This window comes from Barbatula barbatula (assembly GCF_947034865.1).
Source record: "Barbatula barbatula genome assembly, chromosome: 14".
Taxonomy (NCBI): domain Eukaryota; kingdom Metazoa; phylum Chordata; class Actinopteri; order Cypriniformes; family Nemacheilidae; genus Barbatula; species Barbatula barbatula.
The window spans coordinates 10412765-10438986 of NC_136777.1; the positions used below are offsets into that span (position 1 = coordinate 10412765).

General features: G+C 38.5%; 1 protein-coding gene across 2 annotated transcripts in view; it reads left to right on the top strand.

The window, feature by feature from the left end:
- Positions 1-26222, top strand: part of galnt2 (UDP-N-acetyl-alpha-D-galactosamine:polypeptide N-acetylgalactosaminyltransferase 2) — a 52067-nt gene that overhangs the window by 1615 nt on the left and 24230 nt on the right. For both annotated transcript variants that reach the window (XM_079473483.1, XM_079473482.1), the window contains exon 2: positions 24860-24947. In XM_079473483.1, coding sequence (XP_079329609.1) covers positions 24860-24947 — 88 coding nt within the window. The remainder of the gene's footprint in view (positions 1-24859; positions 24948-26222) is intronic.

Sequence of the window (26222 nt, forward strand, 5' to 3'; positions counted from 1 at the left end):
GCGCAATAGATTTTAAACAGATGTCTCCATGAGGAAATGAATTCCCACATCTTTGTGCTCCACGTCAGTATCGGGACAGCATTCTTGTTGCACCGGGTGCACAGGTTCCTTGGTTATGCAAGGGTCCGAATCTTCTTTTCTGTGTCTGTAAATGTGTGAGATGGGTTTTGGAGGCCCGGCTGCCCTTGGATGCAAGCAGGATAGGGAAACGGACAGCTTTTATCTCCACAGAGTAATGCGTTTGATCTGATATCCGCTTCACAACACAATTATTGACAGTCTGATTGTTCTGCCCCTGTTGGCAGGATTATAGTGTGGAGGTGTGATGGGGCCATACTGCTGTACAGTCACTTGCTCAAATCAAAGCTTGTTAACATCAGGATAAAGGGAACTGGATGACAGATTTGTCCATTTCTCCCAAAGCCATGGCTGCTTGGGTGAGGCGGTTCTTATTCTCTGTTTTTTCCTTTGGTGGCAGTGCCAAACAGACGACATTTGGGTCTGTCATACATATTTATTTATACCATGCAATGAAAGCGAAGAACAGGCCCTAATTGTACGCTGACTGGAGACTGTGAATTTCTCATTTTCTGATATTGTTCTGCTAAATGTCTACAGGCTCAGATGAAGTGTCTTGGCATTCCCAGGGAGGTATTCTCAGGAATAAGTTCCCGAAAATTGATATATGAAGTTATATTTTACCCACCAAGGGGCTATATTAGTAGAGTTATTTTGCTTCATCTCTTCCCCGAGTTGCTGGCTGCAAAAACTCTTCCAAGCCTTATGAATGCCACATTTTTGCAGCGTTTTGTAACGTGATGTTTTTTTCTGCTTATTTTCTACCTGCTGAGCTTAAAAAAACCTCAATATTTTTCCCTGCCTTTATGTTGGCAGTCGGATTCTAGAAGATTATGTTTCTCATCTTGTTGAATCAGTGGAGTCTAATTCCAGAGATTGAATCAATGCTTTGTTTTATACTCTGCCAAATTATAGACTTACCCCATTGTACATGCATTCACATGTACACTTACACTACATTTTGTTGCCCTTGATTTGAACAGGAAATCATATATGAGGCACATTGTTTTTTATGGCCTGACCTTTGACCGGTTTTAGGTTATATATGCGTCTATAAAGGGCTTTAAAGACAGTGTAGAAGAGAAGAACCTCCTCTGTTCTGCATTAACTTTGGAAGCAGTGGATAACTGAGTGACCTATACAAGCAAAGATCATTGAGTTCCGTTTACCATGAAATTCCTCTTTCTCAGACCTGTTTTTTTTCAAGAAGAAGAAGAAAAATAAATGCTGCAGTAGCAAATGTGTTGCAAGAGTTTAGTTGGATAAAAAGGTTGAACTGGCACAAACCATCAGTACTTGTTTTTATAATCTCCTGATGAGTAAGACGGATGAGATGAGATACAGTATTTGTAGTTTCCTGCCTTGTGTGAAATGAGATCTTAAAGTTATATGTTCAGATTAGCAGTAAAATATAACTTTCAGTGAGTTTTTGGAATGAACGTATTTTGCTGAGACGAGGCATCGATCCTGTTTTAGTGTAACTTGTCATATGCTCATTGCTCAATATGGAATTCGATAAACTCCATTCAGACTGCTTATAAAAGTCTTGCTAATTGAGTGTTTTATTCAAATGGAATCATTATTCCAGAATAAAGGCATATATTTCACTATAATTGTTGCAGTGATTACTTTTGACGGGTGGTGATTGTGTTGTCATGTCATAACATCTTTCTTGAAGTATTTGGCAGTGGAGATGATGTTCTGTGATATATTGAGAGATAAGTCTCTGGGAGGAATTTAGCAAATCCTGTCCAGTTCTCCCACAGCTCCTGTCTGTTTGGTAAGGGAGTTACGTTTTATAACATTTTTAATGCAATCTTGCGCGCTACTTCGGATACTTTGTCTTCTTTAAACTTAGCCATCAAAGCGGTTAAAGAAATATATTCATGTAGAGATGATGAGAAAATGGCCAGCCCATTTATCCAAAGCCCCAATGTTTCGGTGAATGTATTTCTTGTTGAACATGGGATTACACAGAATTCATATATTTTTGCTGCTAGTCATCTTTTTGTATTCTTTACTTCAGTTCTGCATCTTTCTGTGAAATGTATACATTAGACAAGGGCTCATACATAAATAATGCTGAGCGGTTTCCCTACAGCTCGGGTAATTGGAAGTTTCTGATAATAAATGAGCTTTTGATATTAAGGGTCATTCATTCCTCGACGGGTTTCAGACACTGGATATTCCCATTGCGTGTGTCACTAGTAGAGGGCGCAAAGAACTGCAAAGTTCTTTAACAACTGAATAGCATGCAAATGTAACTTGCATACATAATATTTAAGCAAATAAATAATACAAATATTTTTAAATCATAAAACAAAGGCTCACATTAGATATGTAAGAGGAAAGGGATTGCATCATGCTGTCAATCCTCCTTCCACTATTGACCCTTATTTCTCATCATAGCATACATAGAAACAGTTCGAAGTAAAAAACTAAAATGTATTGTATGTGTCAAAATGATAGATATTTCCTTATGGCAAAAATCATTAGGATATAAAGTAAAGATCATGTTGCATGAAGATATTTTGTAAATTTCGTACACTTAATACATAACTTTGAAGTTGTTAAAGAAAAAATAAATAAAGGCAGTTTTCTCAATATTTAGTTTTTTTTGCACCCTCAGATTCTAGAGACTTAAATTGCTGTATCTCCACTAGATATTGTCATATCCTAACAACCCATACATCAGTAGAAAGCTTTATTTACAGTGTTCCGGTCATGTCAAAAAATCTCATAAGAAAAACCCATAAAACTGGCTTTGTTATCCAGGGTCACATATTGAGCCGGTATGAGGAGAATTTTACAGATGTTTGCCCATGAGTGTATTTGATATAACGTAATGCAAACTTGCAATTGCTACATCTGTTTTACAGGCATCTGCTGTTCAGCCGCGTGGTGCTCGCTCCCATTGCTTCGCGAATGGAATGTCACGATACCGCTCATGCGCGAGATGCACACGAACATTCCAAACCCCTTCGTTTAGCGCATATTTATACAGAAAAATGGTGATAAAGAATGTAAATGTTCCGTGGCATAGAAAGACGCATTCTGTGTGAATGGCCGGTCACAGTGCAAAAGTGAAAATGGGCCCCACTGAAACAGTGTTGTGCTGCGCCCTATTCCACACGTGGTTTATGCAACATACACTGGTATGGTAATGCGGTATATACATATTTATATTTTATGATATAAAATTACATCATGAGGGTTCCGTCAGTGGAGGAAGGAGGATTGACATTGTGATATGATCGCCACCTTCGCTAACACGAGCACTATGCAAAAGCATATAGAGTAAACCACAGCTCTTTACTAAAAGCGTTGCCTGTTAAGAACATTTTGTGCAATTACTGCCTTTCATTTAAGTTTGTGACTAAACATTTTGCATTACTGCATAATATAATTAACTAAAAAAGAAGTTTAATGTGTTTCATAAAGTAAAGTTTCACAAGTTGATTTCATAATGCCTAAATGTGATGTGTTAAGGTGATTTAAAAGACTATTTGCTCGTTGTATAATCTTATTCTCATGAACCCAGTCTCGTTTCTCGTCTTGTGAGAAGTGTCACGTCACACCCCTACTCCTTAGTGCTGTATGTCGAACGACAGTCACTTCCACGCATTGCCACATGGTATAACAAAATCATGATACACATACATTTAAAGTATTACGGTTATTTTACCAATATTATTATCAGTCGCAATTTTTCCCTTCCTGACAAGTCAGCTGCAGTATAGTAAATTGACTGTGCTGTTTCTCCCTGCCACCCACTCACTGCACAGAGCAGTGTAGAGAAAGACCATCCTAAAAATGTATTCCGTTTATCTTTCAGTTTAGTCCAACAGTGCTGAATGTATTTGGTTTTCTCTCTTTCTCTACTGGTCCTATATGCTCTGCTGGGCTTGCGCTTGAGGTGTGTACTCCGCATGCTGCACCTCTCTTGCAGTTGACTTCCGCCTTATTTGTTCCAAAGATGTCACGTTATTATATTTAGTAAAATAGATTTTTGAAATTTGTGAATTGATTTGAATTGCTAGCTGATTGAATCGATATTCATTGTGAATAAAAAAAAATCCCGCACCCCTTTAATGCACATAAATCAGTTCAGCCAAATAAGCATCTTCAATTTCTCTAGAAAGTGTTTGAAAAAGTGTTGCGTGGCTGTGGACTGTTATAGCCTATGGGAGGATGTTCTTATCTCAAATCATATTGCTTTGGAAGTAAACGTGATGAATGCCGAGTAGCATCCTAAAGTGTGGATCTATTTTAGGATCTGGATATAATTGACTGTGGCTTTTTAGAAGATTTGCCCACACGAACAACATAATCCCCTTCTATCCTTTTGAAATGGAGATGAATATCGAATGCAGTCAAGTGTGTCTTATTGTTCCCGGTGTTAAAGCCTTAAGGCGGCTTTCCCAAAGCTACAATATGCAGACTTCAAAGGACCTGCATAAAAATGTGTAAGAAAAATAATATTCGGGAAAAGATTATTGCCTTATTTCGTCGCTTGTGTTCAAAGCGACACGATGATGATATTTGTTAGCGTCTTTTAATTCATCCTATCCCCATTGTTTTGAGACTTTGCCCAACATCTTGCTAACATCTTCATAGACGGTGTCATTCAGTGTCATCGGCAAATTTACAACGACAACCATACTCCATAATACTGAACTGTTCTCATTAACAAGTGTTCATACAAACCAGTCGCACATCTTAAGACTTAACATCCGGTTTGTCTCTACGCCAAAGACATCTGTTGTGTCAGCTCGTGCTTGAACTATTGTAGCATCTTTCTTAGCTCACAAGGATTCAACAAAGATCCTCGAATGAGGAGAGAGCAGTCAGAGTTGTTTAGAGACTCGTGTATCGGGGCGCATGCACACTAATGGGAAAACACTGAGAATATCGCTGGAGGGCTTGAATGTGTCGAAGATGCAGTTTGCTTAGCCAAGTGCTTCTAGGTGTTTTCCGCCTCCGAGACATCAACAGGCCAATCACATTTCAGCCATATAATTGTAATGAGCTCTGTTGGATCATCATATCAACAAAATAGTGTGATTTTTGCTGATTCGAAGCTACTTTTGTGTCCTTGATGCTCTATGTACTTGGCTACATGAAAGAAAGAAAAAATGATATGAAGCAATTTTATAATGTTATTAAAATGGCAGATCATACAATATTTGTGAAGGTTTGTGAACGAATAAACATTTAATCTCTTACAATGGAGAAGTCTTAAACATTGTCCAAAACTGTCCAATCAAAGTTTGAGGGGGACAAAATTTATAAAAAACAAATAACTTCTTAGACTCCTAAAAGAGCAAACTGGAGTAGTTTGATGCAACTCATTAGGTTTAATTAAACATTGTCAACTAATACAGTAAGAACAAAGTAAACAGAAACATTAGACTGACCGCGGCTGGTTATCAATGCATACAAATTCAATTATCTTTGGGGTTATAGCCTTAGATTTCTTGCTGTCTGGTGTGTAAAGTTCATAGTGTCTGTAATGGAGGGCTTTTTGAGAGCAAGATTACTAACCGTTGCCTTTGCAGTTGCCAGTTTTTGGTATTCAGCATATCGCTCGCGGTGGCTGGTTCTTCAGTGCTGAATCGCGAATGCGATCGGTTAGTGAGTACCGATTGAGTCATAAAATGTGATTATCGGCCGATACTGATCTGCGGCGGATCGAGCGGAGCATCTCTAGAAAAATAGTTTTTTTAATACATTTTAATTAAAAAATCCTGTGTGCAAAAACATGACAAGGTCATATTTTCTTAGATTTTTGTGTAGGTTTTTTACACGGTTTAAGTAAATCCTACAGATGTTTTTTTTTACCGTGCAGCTTTAGTCAAGACAATGTGAACACTTGAAGTTAACTACAAAAGCTACAATCAGCCACAGGAAGGGCGTTCTTGTCACCATCCTGACTGACAGAACTTGTTCGTTGTAGAGTCTACTCTTAAAAAAAAAAGTAGAACTAATCAATGCTTGCAAGAATACTTTGAGTAAATTGCCTTGAATTGGCAATGTATAATTTAACCTATGCAATTCCGAATCAAATTCCTCTAGTTTCAAGCTAAATCAAGAGTGCAACAGTGTAATTTTGATCATGGGTTTGCAAGCTAAAAGGCTCAACTATGTTCTAATTAACATGCAGTGGAAGGCAGACGGTGCTCGGGAAATGCTGACTGCGGTCCCTTGTCTTTTGGCCTGATGTTACCTATCATGCATATTCAATCAACGACTCTTAAGAGAATATTGCCCGTCATTTCAAAGACAGATGACACTAAAACTTTCACTAATATTTTATCTCTCCGCGGGGATTTAATAATTGTAATTATTTCATCTTTGCTGTCAGGTAAGACTTAATTTTATCATTTTGACTATGCCAAACCTTTGGGCTAAAAACTAAAATCTGATTTTTGTCGTCCTGGACAATTGATGCCCTTTTTAAATAAACACAACACTGGTCATATAGGTCAAGTCACAGTTCGGGTAGCTGGCGCATAGCTGGTCTAAGGCCAGCTTTGCTTTTAAGAGGCGATGTGTCTAGAATAGCTTTGTTGCTTATCTGTTTCTTAAAGTAGGTTTTGAGCTTCTGCCAGGTCTGTGGCTTCCATAAGTGCTTCGCATACATCTTCACTGCCATTACAGATCAACTGCTTAATTCTTAGGCCCCCCCGAGAGATTCTGACTGTCCCTCACACCTTTTTTGCTTAGCCAATTTACATACCTTGCACTGATATGATTGCCCTATCATGGTCAAGTGAACATCTGTGCTGTGCGTCATACCACCTGTCTCCGATCGATGAGGACACAAAGTTAAGACAAGAAAACGAAGTTGTTCATTAAAGAGAATAGTTCCTTTTGATTTAAGCTTCTGTTATCACCCAAATAATGCTTTTTACGGTGTCTTGATCTTGCATTTGATTTATTAAGGGTTTTCTTGGTTTTGCTTTGTCATTCTTGTAGCAATACAAGTGGTTTTACCTTTAAAGACAGCTTTAGGTTTTAGATTACAGATAGTCTTTTGGAAAGGGTATCTGTGCAAGCGGTGAAGCGTGGTGCCTCTGTCAGCGGCTGTGTCACTTCATCTTGACTTCATCTGGTTGGTTTTCAAAGACAGAAAAGTGTCAAGTGTATCTTTCACAATCCTTTGAGTGTGTTTCAGGTTGGTATAATAAATGAATGAAACAACCTTCATTGTAAATGATATTGGGAGAACTCCCCAGTTTCTATTAATGAAACCTTAGCATAGGACATGATGTGCGAGTGAGGCAGATGGGTGAAGGACGACTTGAGCTGTGAACTCATCTTGGCTGATCTCTTCAAGATTGACACGCTGGCCCTGCAGGGCAGCCGATTTGCACTTGTCTCCATATAAAAAGTGATGGCCCTCTGGACGGCCGATGCAAATTTAGATTTTTTTACTCTTTACATAACGTATCGTTTTCTCTTAATTGAGGCGACACTGTTGGTGACGCACTATCTCTGGTTTTCAACAGTGAATTTGGCAACAGCTCTGCATTGTCTTCTGCATTATTGAACGCTTCAAGATCTTTTAACCTGAGCCTTTATACAACCAGCCTGATAAAACGCAACCAAATGAATTGTGCAGAAAGCCACTGGTGTTACTTTACTCTGCACATACTCTGAATGTCATTACTACTGTTGTTTATGTCAATAAAAGTGTGTTTTTGAACTCTTTGTCTGTAGGCGAGATTGGGCAAACGGACTAATGGTTCATGCAGTTATTCACACACTCTAATGCAGTTTCTTTCTTTAACATTTATTTCTGTTTGCATGCACTGCACCTTTAGTGATGTTCATTGAATGCACAAGTAGCTGAAGCTTCCCTGTTGGGTGAAATACATAACATAACCTACTGTCAGAGCAGATTTGATCATGCTGAAAGACAACATGTAGGCCAAGGACAACACACAGACTGTCAGTTTATAAACTGTTGTTCTCACATTAGATTTATATAAATAAACTTTGACATTTCTGTATATATTAAAGGGCCAGCTCACCCCAAAATGTATGTTCTGTCATAATTTTTTAACCATCTTGTTATTCAAAACCTATTTATGACTCTTTCTTCTGTGGAACACAAAGGAAGATATTTTTAGAAATTTCTCGGTGGTTTTGTGTCCTTACTGTGAAAGTCAAATGGGGCCGATGTTGTACGGTTAGCGACGTTCTTCAAAATATCATCTTTTATGTTCTGCAGATGAAGGTCATACAGGTTTGTAATGATGTGGATGAGTAAATTATTCCGAATAAAATGCGGTAGCGGTTGGGAACTTTGGTGTGATTTGAACGGGACCAGGCATTCTAAAACATCCCGTTCCCGTCGTCCTTTCAGAACTACATGTCTGCACTCATTCTTATCAACCAACCCGAACTCTTTGTAAGTCGCTTTGGATAAAAGCGTCTGCTAAATGACTAAAGGTAAATGTACAGTCAGCAACATATCAGATTTTTTAAATGCATCATTATTTAGCATCTGCCAAATTGTAATGGACTTTAGATTCACCGTTTACTTTTTATATCGCTGAACCCATTTGTTTACAGGCACCACCGTGTCCATAGTTTTCACATTCTATCTCATGTTTCAGCTTGTCTCCAATTTTTCCAGCTTTGAGTCATAGATTTTAAATGTCTGTCTAGAAATGATAAAGATTGAAGTAGAAGGAGGCTTTTATCAGTGATCGTTGGGGGTTGTGGGTATTTTGGCCTTCTCCGGACATGCGAGCATGCTTTTCTGGTTAAGTCTGCATTATTTTTAATAATAAGAACAAGTGCTAGTGAGCAATAGGAAACCAGAGGACATGTGTTGTTTTTCCAGAAAACTCTGCAAAGAACCTTTCAAACCTTTCCCATGTATGGGATTAATGTATTTTTAGCTCCCCATCCCGAAGGCTTGGAAAGTAGATGCCCTTTTCCTGGTGTGTGAGTTAATCATGCTTTAATCTAAAAACTGTGTTAACTAGAACGAGATAAAAGCAAGCTACATGTTTTATCCCTTTCTGCACCGGCGCCACAGCTCTCGAACATTACGCTGTTGGCAAGCGTGAGGTCTTTTAAGCCCCGATCTAAAGCTGAATATTCAGCAGTTTATTACAAGGCTTTCTGAAATACTTAATTCTGATTGGTCAGTCGTGGGAATAGTGAGGTCAGCGGTGTAACTTTAATGTCTCACATTACATCAATTTAGTCTTTCCCTTTTTCATAAATTACCCTCTAGTTGTTCCAAACATGTTGAAGAGCATTCACGCTCTCTGATGTCGTTTTTGCACAACTCATCACATATTATCACTCTCTGAAGTCGTAGCGGGAGTTTCTTTTTTTCCCCAGGGACCTGTTTGTCATTCAAGGGAAGGAGACTAATTAAACATGACAGGCTTTTTATTGTGTGAGCGGGCATATCGTATCACGCTGCTTCAATGATCCAGCCAGAAGGAAGCTAAACCGTCACATGGTACTTTTTAGCACATTTATGCGTCTGTGCGCTTGTGTGTCTGGTGTTCAGCAAGAACACCAATGTGACAAGCAATTTGAATTTGAGATATTTTATTTCATTGTAATGTATTGCACTGCCGGATAAATTGTTTTGTAAATGTTTAAAATCTTGTGCACTCACAGAGGCCATATCCTAATAAAATAACATAATTATTTTACATTGAGCGTTTTGCTGTATTGATCACATGACTAGACACATGATATTCACTCCATCCTGGCTGCCCACAAAAAAGTCACATTTTTGCAATTAATGAAACCGTAACGTTGAGACTCTTACATATCAGGCAGTGGAATATACTGTCCACCTTCAATGGTGTAAGTTGTTTTTATTAATGTGTTTCAAGTTTATTTGAACATGATGTTTGGTAGGAATCACCCAGTCAAGATTGTTGTGCAAATTGTTTAATAGGGTCTTTTGAAAATTATAACACGATGTACTTGAGACACGGCTAACCCATTGACCGGCATTCCTCCCTCCCCAATCATTCTTCTATTTTCTTCTATTATTTTCTTCTTGCTGCCTCAATCTCTTATAAGACATTGTTTTTCATTTACACTGAGCCATTGCAACCATTGTCAACTTCATTGTGATCTGTGTGCATTTCAGTTCGAAGTCTAACATAAAACTCTTCCCAGCTTTACATGTAACTGAATGGTGGTGAGTGAATGTATTGGACGGTATATGAGCTTGTGCTTAATCTGATCTATGCACTTTCAGTTTCATGTTTAAAAAGCAATGCGAATTGTATACTTTTAATGAATATACTTGCATTTATTTCTAGCTAGCTATTATTTGTAAGAGATTCAGAGGTTTCAGTGCATTTTTTTTGGAACAGAATGTTAAAGCAAACCAATGTGTGGAGCTGTCTTGTCCTTAACTGAACATGACTAGTTCAGCCACGGCTTCCAATTTCCATCAAAGATTCTTTTGTCAAATCCGTCACACTTATATTCTGTGACAGCTGCCGTTGCTTCACAGATGTTTTTGAGAGGAATGATTGTATATCCTGAGCCATTAATGCGATTCTTGTGACTGATCGCTGATGATTCAACGATTCTGTCCGTTCCGTCCATCTACTCGCAGTTTAGGAAGCTCGATATCGAACTCCTTAATGTGTCATAGTGTGATATGTGTGTAAAAAAATGTACTAGGAGAAAAGCACAAGTATAAGAATACAGTAAGTGAGACCGGTCTCAACAACGCTTTGAGAATTTTGGAGAGGGTGGTCTGTGGCCCGGCCAGTCTGTCATTACACATCCTTGGGTTTCCTCTGAAGAACTGTAATTATGATCAGCTGGCCTGTGAGGCTTTAGTCAGCAGTCGAGGCTCGAGTTGCAGCCCGTTTTCAGGAGATTTTTACCTAGCCCCTCAGTTTCCCCGAATTCTCCGTGGGCTGCATGTAATTTTCTCTGTGTGCTTAGCTCCTTGCATGAATACAAAACTATCAACTCCCTGGCATACGGACCAGAGAAATCAATGAGGGCGGTTTGTAATTTAACCATCACACTAAAGCCTCTATAACTAGATGCCTTTCTTGTGTGCACACACATCTGAAAGAGTCTTGGTTTAATGAGATAATCAGAGGGGTATTTTGCCTAAAAATGACCTGTGGGACATCTTCTTTGAAACACAAAAGGATTCAATTTGTGGGATCTCTGGGCTGTTTCATTTTATGAAAGTAAATTGTAAACAAAGCTGTGTCTGTCCCCATTCGCTTTTTTATGCACACAAGAATGTCTTTCAGTTATGCATTTAATAAACAAACACACAAAGATGTAGTGTTTACATGTTTGTATTTTCATTGTGTTTTCAAGCTTAAAGGTAACTGATAACTCTGAATATGCCTTGGATGCAGGCTTCATACCTGCTAAACATCACAAGTGTTATGCAATTCTGGATGTTTTTTTCTTATCGCCACCTGTGACCTGATTCTGCCAGTGTGGAGCAGTCCATGTCAGACCTGTACTTCCCCTCACACCTCAGAGACCTGGATTCTGGACAAACACACGGGAGGGCTCAAGGGTACACCATTGTCTCATTGAACGTCCTTTGCATCTCTTGCACGGTACAGTGATTTCTCACACTTTGTTCCACGTGGGTTTTTAGCCTTGTTTAGCTTCACCAATCTTCAGCTCCTTTTACCTAAATAATGTTCTTCACAATTCGGAACAAGCTCCAAGAATCAAAAGAATCGGACCGCTTAACATTTGCATTCACAGTTTCTTCAGTTTTGTCGAAACTACAGTGGCATGTGATAGCCGCATACAGCTGCACTAGAACAACAGCTCTTTTCTGTCAGCGCTGAAGCTTGTTGTTCGCAAAGCACATTCCTTTATACAGGCATAATATAAAAACATACCATTAAAGGATTTATCATCACAGTTTGGTAATTTGCTCGCAGTGTAGCGGCATGTTTGTGAAAGGTGACCCACCTGCGCTGAACTGCAGGGGTGGTACTGTAAGTGCTGGAAACATCGTCTGTGGTGTTTTCACATAAATAAACAATCATTCTGTTATGCTGTTGCATAAAAACATTGTTGCAGGTGATAAGTATCTGGGACTTATGGCAGCGTTGTGTCATGGCTCATTTTAAGGTCTTTTTTTATTTAGGGTTAAAAAGACAGTTCTGTCATCATTTACTTGCCCTCCAAATATCTATACATTTCTTTGTTCTGATGAACAAGAGACATATATTTGGAAGCATGCTTGTAACTAGTGGCGCAACGGATCAAAAAACTATTTTTGATCAGCTCATGTAAATGCTCATAGTTTTGTGATCGAATATTATAATAATAACTCAAATAACTTGTTTTTGCAATCAATAAGGGCACTCATATAAGAGTTTAAAGAATTTGATAAAAACAAAGGTGTGAAAGTACCTCGAAGATATCAGCAGGTTAATTTAACAGATTATTTAACGTCATGATTAAAAAATAGTAATTGTTATAGTAAACGGCTGACAAATGGATCTCTACAGGTCAGATTGTAAATGTGACGGGTGTAAGGAGGCGATCATTAGGGCTGTCACAATTATTAAATAATCGTCTTATCGCAACGTTTTCAGATCATCGCAGTTATTGCATATCTCTAAAGAAGACCCTAGGGGGAGCTGTAGTGCCTGCATATAGCAGTGTATATAAAGTATATATGAAGTGTATGTAATTAAAGCATGGTAATACTTGTCAAATGTACCACCACCACAACAACAGAGTCACTTTAAAGAAAAATGTAATTAGGTCATTTTTATGGTATATGCCAGTCTACCAAAATTGAATTAACATAGAAATGCTAAAAAGAAAAATGTTACTTCTATGACTGATAGCGTTTTAATGGTGGCTTCAATTCACTCCTGATCCACTAACTTAATTTACAAGTATTTTCAGCTTTGATGTATTTCCAAGAAAAAAAACATAGTCTTATATTCAGAACAATGTGGTTGTTTCAAAGCTGAATAAAAAATGTGTGATAATTTAATGTCAAAGCTCTTAAACAGACAATTAGTCGTCACAATCCTCAAAGCCCTAAAACAGACAATTCATCGGCATAATCCCGATGATTTATCTGTACTGATCACGGATCAACCTCTATCCTTTTCACCACTAATTGTAACCAAGCTGTTATTGGCCACCAGTGACTACCATAGTAAGAAAATGACAATGGTAGTCAAAAGTGACCCAACTGTTTGCTTTCCCACATTTTTCTAAAGGTCTTTTGTTTTATACAGAACAAAGAAACCACTTAAGGGTGACTAAACGATGACAGAATTTTCATTTCTCCTTTAAGCAATACCTGACCTGCTAGGACTGATATGTGGTCAAGTAACCATAACGGGTCATTTTGGGCTTTTTGCTGTAGGTTGCCCTGTAAAATCAAATGAATGTACTTCCTTTCACGATATAGGTATACTACTATGTAAGATGTTAATATGAATAGGATGTTTCCCGGTGAATTACTGCAAGATATTTTGTCTGTCCCTATGATTTTAAGCAATAGCCTTGTCGTGTTTATGTTGTTGTTGTTTTATCATGTGTGCACTTTAACTGAGATTAAGGCGATAACTGATGTAAATTGGAGAAAATCTGTAAATTCACTCAGTTCCGTTGGAGTTTTTGCTTGCTTTGAAACTCCTTCCCCATCCTTCATCATCTTTCTCATCTATCAGCATCATGTCATTTGTTCCCTGAGGGGCACTACTTTAAGACAACTTTAATGTTTTGTTTATTGTGCAATGTAAACTCTTACCGTGGGTTCATGGTTTGCATGGATCCATTTGCAACACATTGGCTCAAAACCTTGCCGCAGAACAGACTTTCCATGAGCACAGATTTCAAAACGAGCACTTCCAGGACTCCTTTGCTTGCCAAGCACCTGCCATTGAGATGAATAGGAGTGCTAATGGGTAACTTTCTCCATATTTTTTATGGACCTCCCTATGCTAGACATTATTCTATCATTTTAGCACAGCCTGAACTCTGTATTGACCAATCCGCATTCAGGGTAGAAATGATTCATTTTATCATTTCGATTTTAAGAATTCAGCATATTCGTATGCAGTGTATAAGATGCACTCTAGCACTCCGTCCTCCTCTAATGTCCTTTTCTCTACAGGTCTCATATTTCCTCATGGGCAGTTAAAGATGAGTGGGCAGCTCGAGTGATGGTCAGGTAGCCTCTTAATGCTCCTGCCACACATTCAGCCGACTCGGACACCTCACTTGGACGTTTTATTGGAAACAGTGGGTAGTCTGATGGAATAATGCTGTGTAAATGCTTTCATTGAGCTTGTCTTTTAGTCCGGGCCTTGGTTTCCATGGTTACAGGCTCCTCTGCTTGCAGAAGACCCCGAGGAGTCATGGCTGTTTGATTTAACCAGAGAAGAGCAACCTGGAGCACAAATGTCTTGTGATAAATATCAGATTGGATTTGCATACGCTGGAAATGTGTTTAAAGAATCAGTGAGGTTTATGTTGAGTTTGAGGCATTTAAAGAGACTGGTTTAATATTTCGGTCAGCATTTGGATGAAATGCCGGGCAAGGATGTAACTTCCTCAGCATTTCATGGAGCAGCGCAAGTAGACAAGAGAAACACAGTCGTTTTACTGCACATTCTTTTGCATGTTTTTTCTAGATTTGAAATATCAATATCATTTATTTTGCCTAAAGATTTAAAGTCATTTTCTGCCCAGATTGGATTGACAGAATTACGTTTCTTTAAAAAAGAGAGATAAATGAGTTTTAAGAGACATGTCATGAAGTGTGGTCTCAACAATATCCTATTCGTGGCAGTATTAAAGTGATAGTTCTTCCAAAAGTGAAGATTTTGTCATCATTACCTGTATGAATTATCTTACTACTGCAGAACACAAAAGAAGATATTTTGAAGAAACTTGTGCAATTAAACATTGAACATGACTTTATTATACAGTATTGCATACGTCATATCTTCGAAAAATATTTAGTTTGATCACATTTATAAAAGAGAGCTACAGCTGTATGATTATTTCCGGAAAAACACTAGCAGCTGGAGGCAGGCAGGGGGACGGAACTAGAACACGAGCACACAATAACATTACACCATCGCATTAATCCCTTCGTGTTTTTTACATAATGCACGTACACGCAATTGCCAACAAAACACAGACATATGACTTAGTTTCACTTACCAAGTGCGATTCATGTCCGGCATATTTTAGCACTTGGACCACACATCTTTTTGCACATCCATCTGTTTCAAATGATCTCTAAATCCAGCATTATATCCACCGTCTATATAACATCTATCCCTGAAATGCCGTGAATAAACAAACTACTGACTTCTCTCACTATCGCAAGAGTAACTTTATGCAGTGCAGCCAATCTTTATGGTAGGCGGGTCTTACTATCGCTCTTCAGTTGGCGTGCTATGTCTTTCGGCTTGCCGAGCTTTTCCGTGAGCGTTGCCCAATAAAAGGAATAGGATCCAGACTTGTAGAAAACTTTCTGAAACAGGTTGGAGTGTTGAGGGAGTGTATCAAGCGGAGAAATATTACGTCATATGTCCAACTCCTTTTTTAACAATATGACGATGTTAAACATGAGAAGCCAGCACGTTTAACATTGTAAAGAAAGAAAAGAATGCATGAAACAATGTTAAAACACCCTTTTAAAGATAATGAAGTCTCTTTGCTTTATTGGTGGAAATCAGCAGGGATCTGCCCTTGTGTTGTATTGATATGGGGGTCATGATATATTGAACACGATCATGTTTCTTAGCTCAAGGTCTTGCCTTTGATTTGCAGTGAGTGAACACACACATTGATCGTATAGAGCTTGAATACCCTGTGAAATTGGTTTGGCTGAAAGTGTCTGCTCTGTACATAGATGTTGAGCTCCAGTTTATCTACGTTAAAGATTGACAGTTATTTTGTCTCTGACTTCTGTACGTTTTAACTTGATTGATTCAGTTAATTATTCTATGCAAATCAATTTGCATGCACATGTGTATTTTGTTTTAAAGCGTGTTTGCTGGCATATAATAGATATGAGCTGCTGTCAGCTAGTTTCCAGCGAGCTCTGCCCAGTGCTGATGCATCAAAAACTCATTCAGATTGACGTTCACTGGCAGCTTCGTGTAGCTTTTGTCTGTAATGTAAGCGTGGCAGAAGTAATAGCTCCTCTAATGATAAATGAAATGGAATTTGGCATTTTGGCATCTATATGCGGTTTCGGCTTTGAAAAGGCGAATTCCTCCCATTTAACGCAGTATGGCTGTTATAGTTGTAAGACAATAGACACTCATGAAATTGTGTACCCGCCTAAGGATTAACATAGTCGAATCAGAATTGGCACGTCTTGCCTATAGTCGAATCATACCTGTGTGTGTGTGCATAAAGCATCTTACCATTTAAACGGTCAAAGTCCATTTCACCTTTTTCCTGCTCACTCTTTCTCCGTCCTCCTGATTCGTTTTCAGTGCAGACAATGACAAGTTCCGAAAGTCTTCACCGTGCTTGCGATATGCTGTGATTATGGTTATATTACTTTGTTATCATTTTTTTGTATCATGCAGCTCCTATGCAAAGATTTGAGAAGATGAGACTGGTAGTCAAATCAGGCTCCTCCTGTCCGAGCATCGAATTCTTCAACTATACACCACTAGTAAAAACACTTTAAAAATTTGTCTCAAAACCCAACATTCATTCAAATCCATTCAGTTGTTCTTTGGGAAACATAATGTGTCCTGCGTGTTTTACACCTCTATCACCAGTCACATGTAATATAGGACTGTAAAGTCATCAGAATGCAATGGTGTAGCTTTTTGGCTGCATGACTGCTTTCATTGCACAGATGCCCTTTAAAGAACAGCTAAACAAACACTTCAAATGAACTGGTTGTTACCGTGTCACCATTTAGCAGATGCTTTTCATCCAAATCGACTTGCAGTGCTTGCTGGGAAGACCTTCCGTTAGAAACCTGAAGTCAGTTGTTTTGCTCAAGGACTTGACTGCGATAGAACTGAATCGTTACAAATCACAATTCTGCATTGAGCCAGTGCTGCTCGAAGATCGAAGCAGATCTTTATTTAATGGCTTGCATCAGAGTTCGTGTAACATTTAATATTTCTTTCCTGAAAATTTGAAGTCAGTAGAAGTTCTACAAGGACGTTTGTTTAATTTTGGAGACTAACATTTGATCGTACTTTCTATTTAAGTTGGCAATAGCGGTTCTGAATCTTAAGGAATACAAGTTATGTGGATCGCTCTGATAGAGACCTACAGTACTTTATGTACACCAGTACAGTGCGTTTAGGTACTTAATTGGGGTCTTGTGTTCTTGTAGGTATTGCGTGTTAAAGAATGAGTGTTCGTTCAGGCACACTTGACAAGAGTTGGTCAAGTCTCGCCGCTCTGAGCACAAACGGGGTGGTTGATCTCTCGCCAGGTAATTCTGTGACGGTGGGCTTGATTAGCTGTCCGTGGGTGAATGGATATTTTGACTCTTCAAAGGCTGTGTGTTGTTGCCAGGTGCTCTTTGATAGTAAAATCCTGCCCTAGGCAACATGATAATGGTTTTCCGTCATTCCAGCAGTGAGAAAACAAGGTAGTTTGGCTGTGTTTGACTTTGTGCACCTATACATATTCATCATGTTATTAACACTAAATTAATGCAATTTCCTCCAAAAATTAGTAAAGCTTTTTAGTAGACTTAAGTAGAATTTATTCAGACTGTACTTTAAACTGCAACATGCAAATGCATTTGCTTGAGGGGCTGGACCGCCGCCTTGGGTTTTATTGTCTTGAGAGCCTCCACACCCAGTGTAATGTTGTAAATTCTGTACAGTGTAATCATTACATCTCGCAGCCAACTTTCAGGCAGCATGCGGAGGAGCTGGATCTGCTTTGATAAACATGAAACCATGTCTTGTGCCAAGGATGCAATTTTTGAAATAAGAGTTTCACATTCTGTCCAATCTAATGTACAGATTATAAAAACAGAACACCCTTGGATGAAACAGCCAGGCACTGACAGAAAGTGGATGATCTGTGAATGGAGTGTAATTATTCATATATAAAAAATATATATATAGCCTTCTTTTGAAGTTGAGGTAATGTAGATAATCTCACAACCTCTCCAGTCTGGATGAAAGTGTTTGGAACGGGCTGGTTTTGTTATTGACTCTCTACTATTGAGGCTTCCATCCAGTGTTCCAACGTCAACAGCAGGTTCTAAAAGCTTCCCTTCATGCAATTGACATTTAGGTCAAATTACTTTTAACATTACTTCGCCTTTCCATATTGATTGCCTTTTAATTAAATATGCCAGCCTGTGGCGTGAATTTTGCCTCTATACAATGTAGGCTTTTACTTTGCTAAGAGTAGGACTGTTAGTAAGGGGATGCTTCTAAACAAGCAAGTAAACAAGTATCTTTTCTACATTGAATGTATTGCTTATAGTTAATGTTTCATGTACAACTGCTTTGTAACAATGACAAAGCGCTACATAAATTAAATTTGAGTCAAGTTTTTATGCATGTACTATATTTCCCTAAAACAGTCCAAGTTTTTGTAAACTATAGTCTATTTATTTAATAACATTGGTTATAATACATATAGCCTAGTCTAATTTAATCCTTTCATATCTTTTTTATAGCAAAATGTAAATACTTTTAAATCATTGGTAATTTTGATTCAAAGTTCTGTAGAATTTGTTTCTTTAACCCTGAGACAAGTCTTCTTAGCACACTGATCATTGGACTAGCTTGTTATGAAGTGTCCTGATGCCTGATGCCTGCTGCACCCATATTCTCAAAGTACTGCCACTCATTCTGTTTTATCAATATTTGTATTATACTCTCCTAACCTTTCTCAAAACGTGAAGGAGAAAACTACTAAAACAAATTTAATTTAGCCATCACGTCTGTGGCGGCAGATTCCCATCACTGATCAAATTGAATCTTTAATTAAGCTCCGTTTTAATCTGCTTTGAGTCCGATTCCAGGCTGTGACTCATCTCATTCTCCAGTTCCCAGCATGACTCTTGGTTTCTTGTATCTGGCTTGAATAATTGTCTCTGTAGACAGGTGAGGCTGAACCCTCCTTGAGCGATTCCATCTGTGGGGAGTTGAGTGCACTGCAATGTCAGCTGGTAACTGGCAGTCCGAGCACGCTCAGTCACACACGCTCAGACACATGATGGAGCTGCACAGCTGGACAGAAAAAAACATCACAAATTCTTAGGGTCCATTCAGACAGAACACGTTTTTCCATTCCAATGCGCTACTTTCCCATAGTTTTTCTGTGGAAACACCCATTTGACGGACGTGCACACGAGCGTTTTTGAGTCAACTTTAAATTCAACGCGTTATGTCTGAATGGCCCCTTAGGCCCGATACGGAAATGTTTTACTATTTCCATCTGAATGTGTCTACATTTAAATCTACATTGACATTTTAAATAACTAATATGCGTGCGGAAAAGCGTGAAATGTGAATCGGGCCGTGTTCAGACTTGACTTCTTTTTTGGAAGCTGCAAGTGTCCTTTTTAACGCCCTGCCTCATGCTCCTTTTTAAAAGCTAACCAATGACAGAGACCTGTTGTTTTCATAACAACATGCAAGGAACGTGATTGTTTGAGAAGGCTCAATCTCGAAAAAATAAAATGGCTACCGAAACGCCCATTGGAGCATAGTTTTCACTTTCAACAACTTCTGATCGCATTTCTAGCGAAGTAGTTTTTAAATATGTGAAAAATGCTCTCTGTTTATAATTCAAATGTCCTTCTGTTACATTGCCTTTCTGTTTCTATGGGCTGCCTTCGTTCACAGACGCTGCCTCCTCAAGTCATGCTGTGTGGCTGCTGACAAAGGCCTTTGTCAACTTTTTCTTGTCAAAAAAGACGACCAGTCTGAACACGGCCTTAGGCCTCAACAACAACCATTTATGTCCGGAGCTCAGACTTCGCTGGATGGTTCAAGCAGTCCAATGTGTTTTGGATTTGTTGATCTTACCGTTGCTAATATTTGCACACTGTCACTACATCCATTTGCATTGGAGTTTGTTTTGTTTGGCAGATACACTTTCTTCCCCACCCAAATTTAAAAGCAGAAATATAAACTGAATTATGAAATGTGTCAACATTGTGCATGTAGTGCCGTGTGATGTCACGTAGTCGAACACAAACGCCAAAGTCAAATTAAGTGTGGCTGAATGTCAAGATGGCTGTATTGAAAGATTGACACAGTGCACAAGAATACTAAAACAAGCATGTAGAGGCTGTATGACCAAAGATTGTTTCTTATTGTGAGCAAATGCATATTGTGGTATATCGTTATATACCACAAATTCTGGAAGTTTTTAAAGGGATAGCTCACCCAAAAATTTTAATTCCGTCATTTACTCACCACCTTGTCTTTTCAAACCTCTATGACTGTTTTTCTTCTGCAGAACACAAAAGAAGATATTTTGAATAATGTTAGGGACCTAACAAGGGCGATTCACTTGGTCAAGGGTGTTGCATGTGACTAAACCTCTTATTTACAAACCACAATGTATAAACCTCTTTTTTGTTAGTAAACATTGTGATGCGTTTTTGTGGGCGGAGCATAGGTGGAGGCAGAAATATACCTCTGGCTGCTTTACTAACGCTCGCGGGCACGTTTTCATAGCTTGTTTTTTATGACTGAAGTAAATCGAATTTAATTTGAATATGGAAGGTCAGTCACAGCCTGGAACTGTGTTTGTTGTTGAAAAAGTAAACTTTAAAGGAAGGAACCGGATTGGCCGATCAGTACACCCTCACTCAATGGATTGACGAACTGTCAGGATTCCATTACCTCCAGTTGAGTGGTCTGACATCCACACATGCCACATAGAGAAAGAAGTCAAGCGTGTATAGTGAGAGAGAATAACGTTACATCTTTAGATGCCTATATGTACTAACAGTGCCAAACGCTAGCAAATGCAGCTTAAACACACACCTGACAGCCTTCTCACTGTTCTCTCTCCCAGGTTTCTACTTATGAATACTGTAGAAACAGCAACAACAAACAGTTTTCTTTGTTAGTTGTGCAGTAAGCCAACCACCGGAGATTAAACAAAGTTAGCTTGTATATCCACTAAAAAAAGGTTAACGTTACGTCAAAAATAACTCTACTTGTTCCCGGGTTCTGATTAGATTTGCATTGGCCGCCTCCAGTTTAACCTCCAGCTAAGATTGTGACGTTGGCTCAAAGGGGTCTATAAGGAATCTGTTGCATTTGACACTATATTGTCACAACGGTATACATCTTTATAACACCCAGCCCTACAAGCTCAATAAATTTGTTCACACTTGTGTTGTCAGTATGTTTCCCCACCCAGAATTCAGCCACTGAAGTAATGCACAGATTTGACTCCCTTGTTAAATCTATTACATCATGATGTAAATGAAAGATGGCTGTTAATTGTTTCACTGTGTTCTCTACTTGGCAGCACAGTCTAGCTTTAATGAGATTATTTCAAGAGGTGTCAGGCTGCGGTCATGGTCGAAGTGCTTTTACCACATCGAATGGTTAGCCCTTGCATATGGGTCTGTCAAAACGTGACATCATGCATTGAGCTGTGATGATTTTTTTTTGGATTTTTGACACCCGGCAGTCGATTGCTAGTGTCGCCTCTGCTGTAACACAGCTCTGTGGAAACTCATTTGTTCCACTCTGTAGCACACTGTAATGAAGGGATTCAATCGTGCTTTTATTTTGTGCTGGGGTGAATTGAATCTTGTACACATTCATGGCAGCTGATGATGACAGCGGTCGCAAGAAATGATTCTACAGAGTAGCCACCCTCTCAATCGTTTCTTCCTCCGGATTAGAACACTCTTATAAATGTTTATGGGGTTGTGTCGCTTTCCTTGATTTATAAAATTGAAAGTACTTTATAAGTGACCTTGTCTTTGCTGCTCTTTAGATCATTTCAGCAGATGTAGAATTTATTCTATCTTCTTTATTTAAGCCAAGTAAACACCACACAACATAAAACATCTCTAACGTTTTTGTTTTGAGTTGGCAACTAGTCTTGTAGTCTAAACTAAAAATGTGATGCATTGGCAGACGTGAATAAAATGAATAAATAAACATCAAACTGCTCAACATGTCTCCTCACACACGGCAGAATCCACTTTTACTGCTCTTTTTCTTCTGTTCTATGCGAATCGGTTCAGAAATGAACGCAGGCTCTTCCTTAGAGCTGTTTATTTATAAACTAAACAGCTCCATTCTCGTTGCCATGGTGTGAGTTTTTGTGAGAACAGGTTGGGTTATCATTGCTAAAGTTGAGGTGGCTTTGATCTGCAACCGGTTGCGTAGTGTGCACATGTCTAAAAATATATGAAAATGATGTGGTAAACAATATGTGTACCCTAAAGAGTGAGAGATGACGTCCTTTTGTAGGCCAACACGGTAGTTAACGTCACGCGTTCCTTCGACTGAAAGCCTATGCATTTTTCAATTCGACTTTTGTAAGATCGCAAAAAATATGATCTGTGATTTAACAAAGACAAAACGGCATAAACCTATCAAGATAATGTTTTCAAATTAACAGAACATTTGTATACTTTTGAAGCCTCAATACTATAGCCAGAAGTAAAAAGCTTACATGAAGCTATAAATAGACTATGCTACGGTCGCTCGATATCGATGTCACCAACACCAGGCCTTTGACAATTTATTCTAACTTTATCAAAAAAACGTGTTTCCTTGCAAGTAATTTCTCCGTGAATGAATCTCAAACAAAGTTTTTAGAGATTTTTGCCCATTATTTGTGAAATGTATATGCGTGATGAATGTAGTCACTTTTAGAAACTTGTTAGCAACCACTGTTTTTAAGACCCAAAGCTTTTTTTAAATCTCAAGCCGCTAATAACTGGTGTGTTATGTCATCGATTAAAACAGGAAAATGTCGAGAGGTTTTGTTAACCGCAGATCTTATTTCAGGCAATTTACAAAAACCCATTCAAACCTATTGACTGGGGGCGATGGAACCGGAAGTGCTCAAATGATAACTCGCTTCTGGTGAGACTGCCACATTATAACCAAACCTCATTACATTCCCTGCACTCTGATGAGTGGATGTAGATTGTAAATTCCATGTTTCTTAAACTAAGCTTTATTTTCTCAGTATGTCATTACCAGTAGCTCACAATAGGACATGGGCTGTACAAGACCAGCTGCTGAAAGGGAGCTCCATAAAGCTAGGCTGGACGTTCTACTGTGCTCAGCGTTCTCTCACACCTGCTCTCTCCACTGGCCACAGATGCTGAATTCCATAACGGCTAAAAATGCTAGCATTAACTGTTGCTTCTTTGATCAGCCTACAAACATTCACTATTCATAATGAATAGTGTTGTCGTACCATTGTGGTTGTAATCCTCAGTCGTGTTGTCCTAGGCTTACTCAATTTGGAAATGGCCCTGCTAGCTGATTCTTCTTGTTGAGACTTCCCATTTATTTCCTGCTGACCTTGGCAGAGGGTCGGCTTTGAATTATTACTAGCCCTATATATTGTTTATGCTTTAGTCAGTGGCGGTTTCTTACTCTTGCTCCGGGCCTTGACGTGATTGTCAGAATACTCATATTTTCCAACACTTGTTGGCAAGGGAGATGCCAGGGCTTCCTGTAGATTGGCTAATCTTCACCAGCTTTTTGTTGGCTCGGGCCGTGGTATGACCTTGTTTTGTGTTTTGAGTACAGTTTGCTCAGGCTTTATTCTTGTGTATATAATCTGTAGGACTATTGAAGTGCCAAGAATTTATTTTAGTTATCCATACCAACACCTTAACAGTTCTTTTACTGTAACAGACTTTGTTGTTTAACATGTTGTACACTCTTAAAAAAAAGGGGCTAAGGTTCTTCGTTGCCATAAAATAACCTTTTGGTTCCACAACAATGGTTCCTCTATGGACTTCGCTGTGAAGAACCTTTTAAGCACCTTTAATATTAAATTATATCCAAGTATACAGTACTCTTAAAAATAAAGGTGCCACAGATACATTTTTTAACAATTCTCAATTAAGGAAAAGGTTTTCTTTTAGTTTTTCAGAACGTACACTTTAGTAGGCTAATCTTGATAATGAGTACTTGATGAATGTGGTTATAAGGCAAAAAGTTGTTGTCATTGTTTCATTAATAAGTCATGCATTTTATCTATCATTGTCTGCTGTGTTCAGTTATCTAGCCTCAGTCCATTCTCTGCAAGCAGATTATTGCTGTCATTTGTTTTTATAATGATTTCTGTCGAGAAACATTTCTTTCACCTCGCTTGATTTAAGCTTCCCTGATATCTTTTGCTGGATTTGCTCTGAAAGCAAATTAATGGTTTTGATCAAACTCAAAAGGCAGAACGAGATCCAATAAAACATGAGCTCGTGGCCGTGATGTCTGTGGTTACTATAGCAACAAGACCCTAAATGATGGGCTTTTTATATGAAATTTTAATTGTTTCAATAAAGACTAAATTCGACAAAAATTTTTTTATGTATGGTTGTACTTTTCTCTCTTTTCTTGCGCCTAAAATATCCTCGGTTCTTTCAGTTTTTACATATGGTAAAAAAAATAAGATTATAAATTGTTCTGTAGTACCAGACGCAGTATAATATTAGCAACACTGACTAACTACATATGCTCTAAGGGCTTTCTTACTGCAGCAAATTCCCCGATTAGTTTTTTCTACCCTGACGCTGCTTTTAAGCACACAATATGCCTGTACATTCACAATCTTTATTTCCTTTTTTTGGCAGGATGACTGGAGTGGCATTAATTCAAACAGAATACAATCGCACAGCAATGCAGATGACAAAGCCAACAGCCTAGAAACCCTTCCTCCAGGTAAGAGCCAGCCTCACACACCCCTGTGCATAATCAGCTCAGATCAGGATTAACCTGCTCTAATAATTCACGTTTTTCTACCCAAGATGAATAATGAAGTGTTTCTTATGCAAACCCCCAAAGATGAATTTCAATGAACAATGTGCACAACACAGGTCCTAGTGTTGGGTTATATTCTATATATACAGGGAATCAAGCATCTTTGTCTTCGTCAACAGAGTATTATTCATTATTTTATGTCTATACAGCGTAAAACCTTTCAAACTGAAGGCATGTTTCCTCAATAAATTTGATATTAATAGTTATTATACCATTTCAAGATAATGAGTAATTATAGAGTAATATCAAGTAGAAAATCAGGAAAGTGGCCAAGAAAGCCTTCATATGGAGGTAGTTTGTTTACAGTTTCTAATATATTGTATATAACACTTCGTTAAAAAGTGGAGACCTCATTTACTTCTAATGTAACCTTAAAATAACGTCCAAAGCTGTACAGTGATACAGTTAAACTGCAGTTTTTATGCACTTCCATCATTTCAAAGCAGTATTGTTGTAGACAAGAGTGCATTATTTATTAAGATCATAGTTCGTTTCTATGAGGTTTTATGTCCTCTGAGAACTCCTCCATAGATGTATTGTAAACATCCAATTGCGTTTTGTGATATGCAATGTGTTTTCTGTTTGTAGTTTATCTCCTGGGCAGTTGCGTGTCCCTCTGTTACTCTTGTAATTTGGGTCACACAGAAAGAAGATTTACACAAAGCAAAAAAAGCATCGTTTATTCACCCACTTGTCATTTCAATCCCGTATGGCTTTCTTCCTTATGCAGGAAACAAAAGAAGATATTTTGAAGAATGTTGTTCACTGACCCCCCTTTCACTCGCATTGGTTTTGTTTCCATACAATAGAAGTGAAATCTTGTGCGGCGTGTGTTTCTGGAGAACACGGTGTAAAATCTTGCTGTGTCAAGTGAAGTGTGGAGGTCACCGCCGAGACTCTCGGTTGTCCTGTGAGCAGCTTATTAGTCTGAAGACAGCCCCCTGCAGTCCTCGCAAGGAGCGATTGTGTTTTCGTGGGTCCTCATGAGCTTTCAGCAATGTTGGCCATTCGAATGGAAATGGCTGACTTTGATATTCAAAGTTGTTGTTTGACCTGAATCACCAGAACTTTAAAATAAGGATTAGAAAAAGGCTCGCTCCTACATGCTTCTTTCACAGCCATTGCAGATGGAGAATTGTATTTGTATTGTGTGAAAGGGCTGTAATCAATGTGACT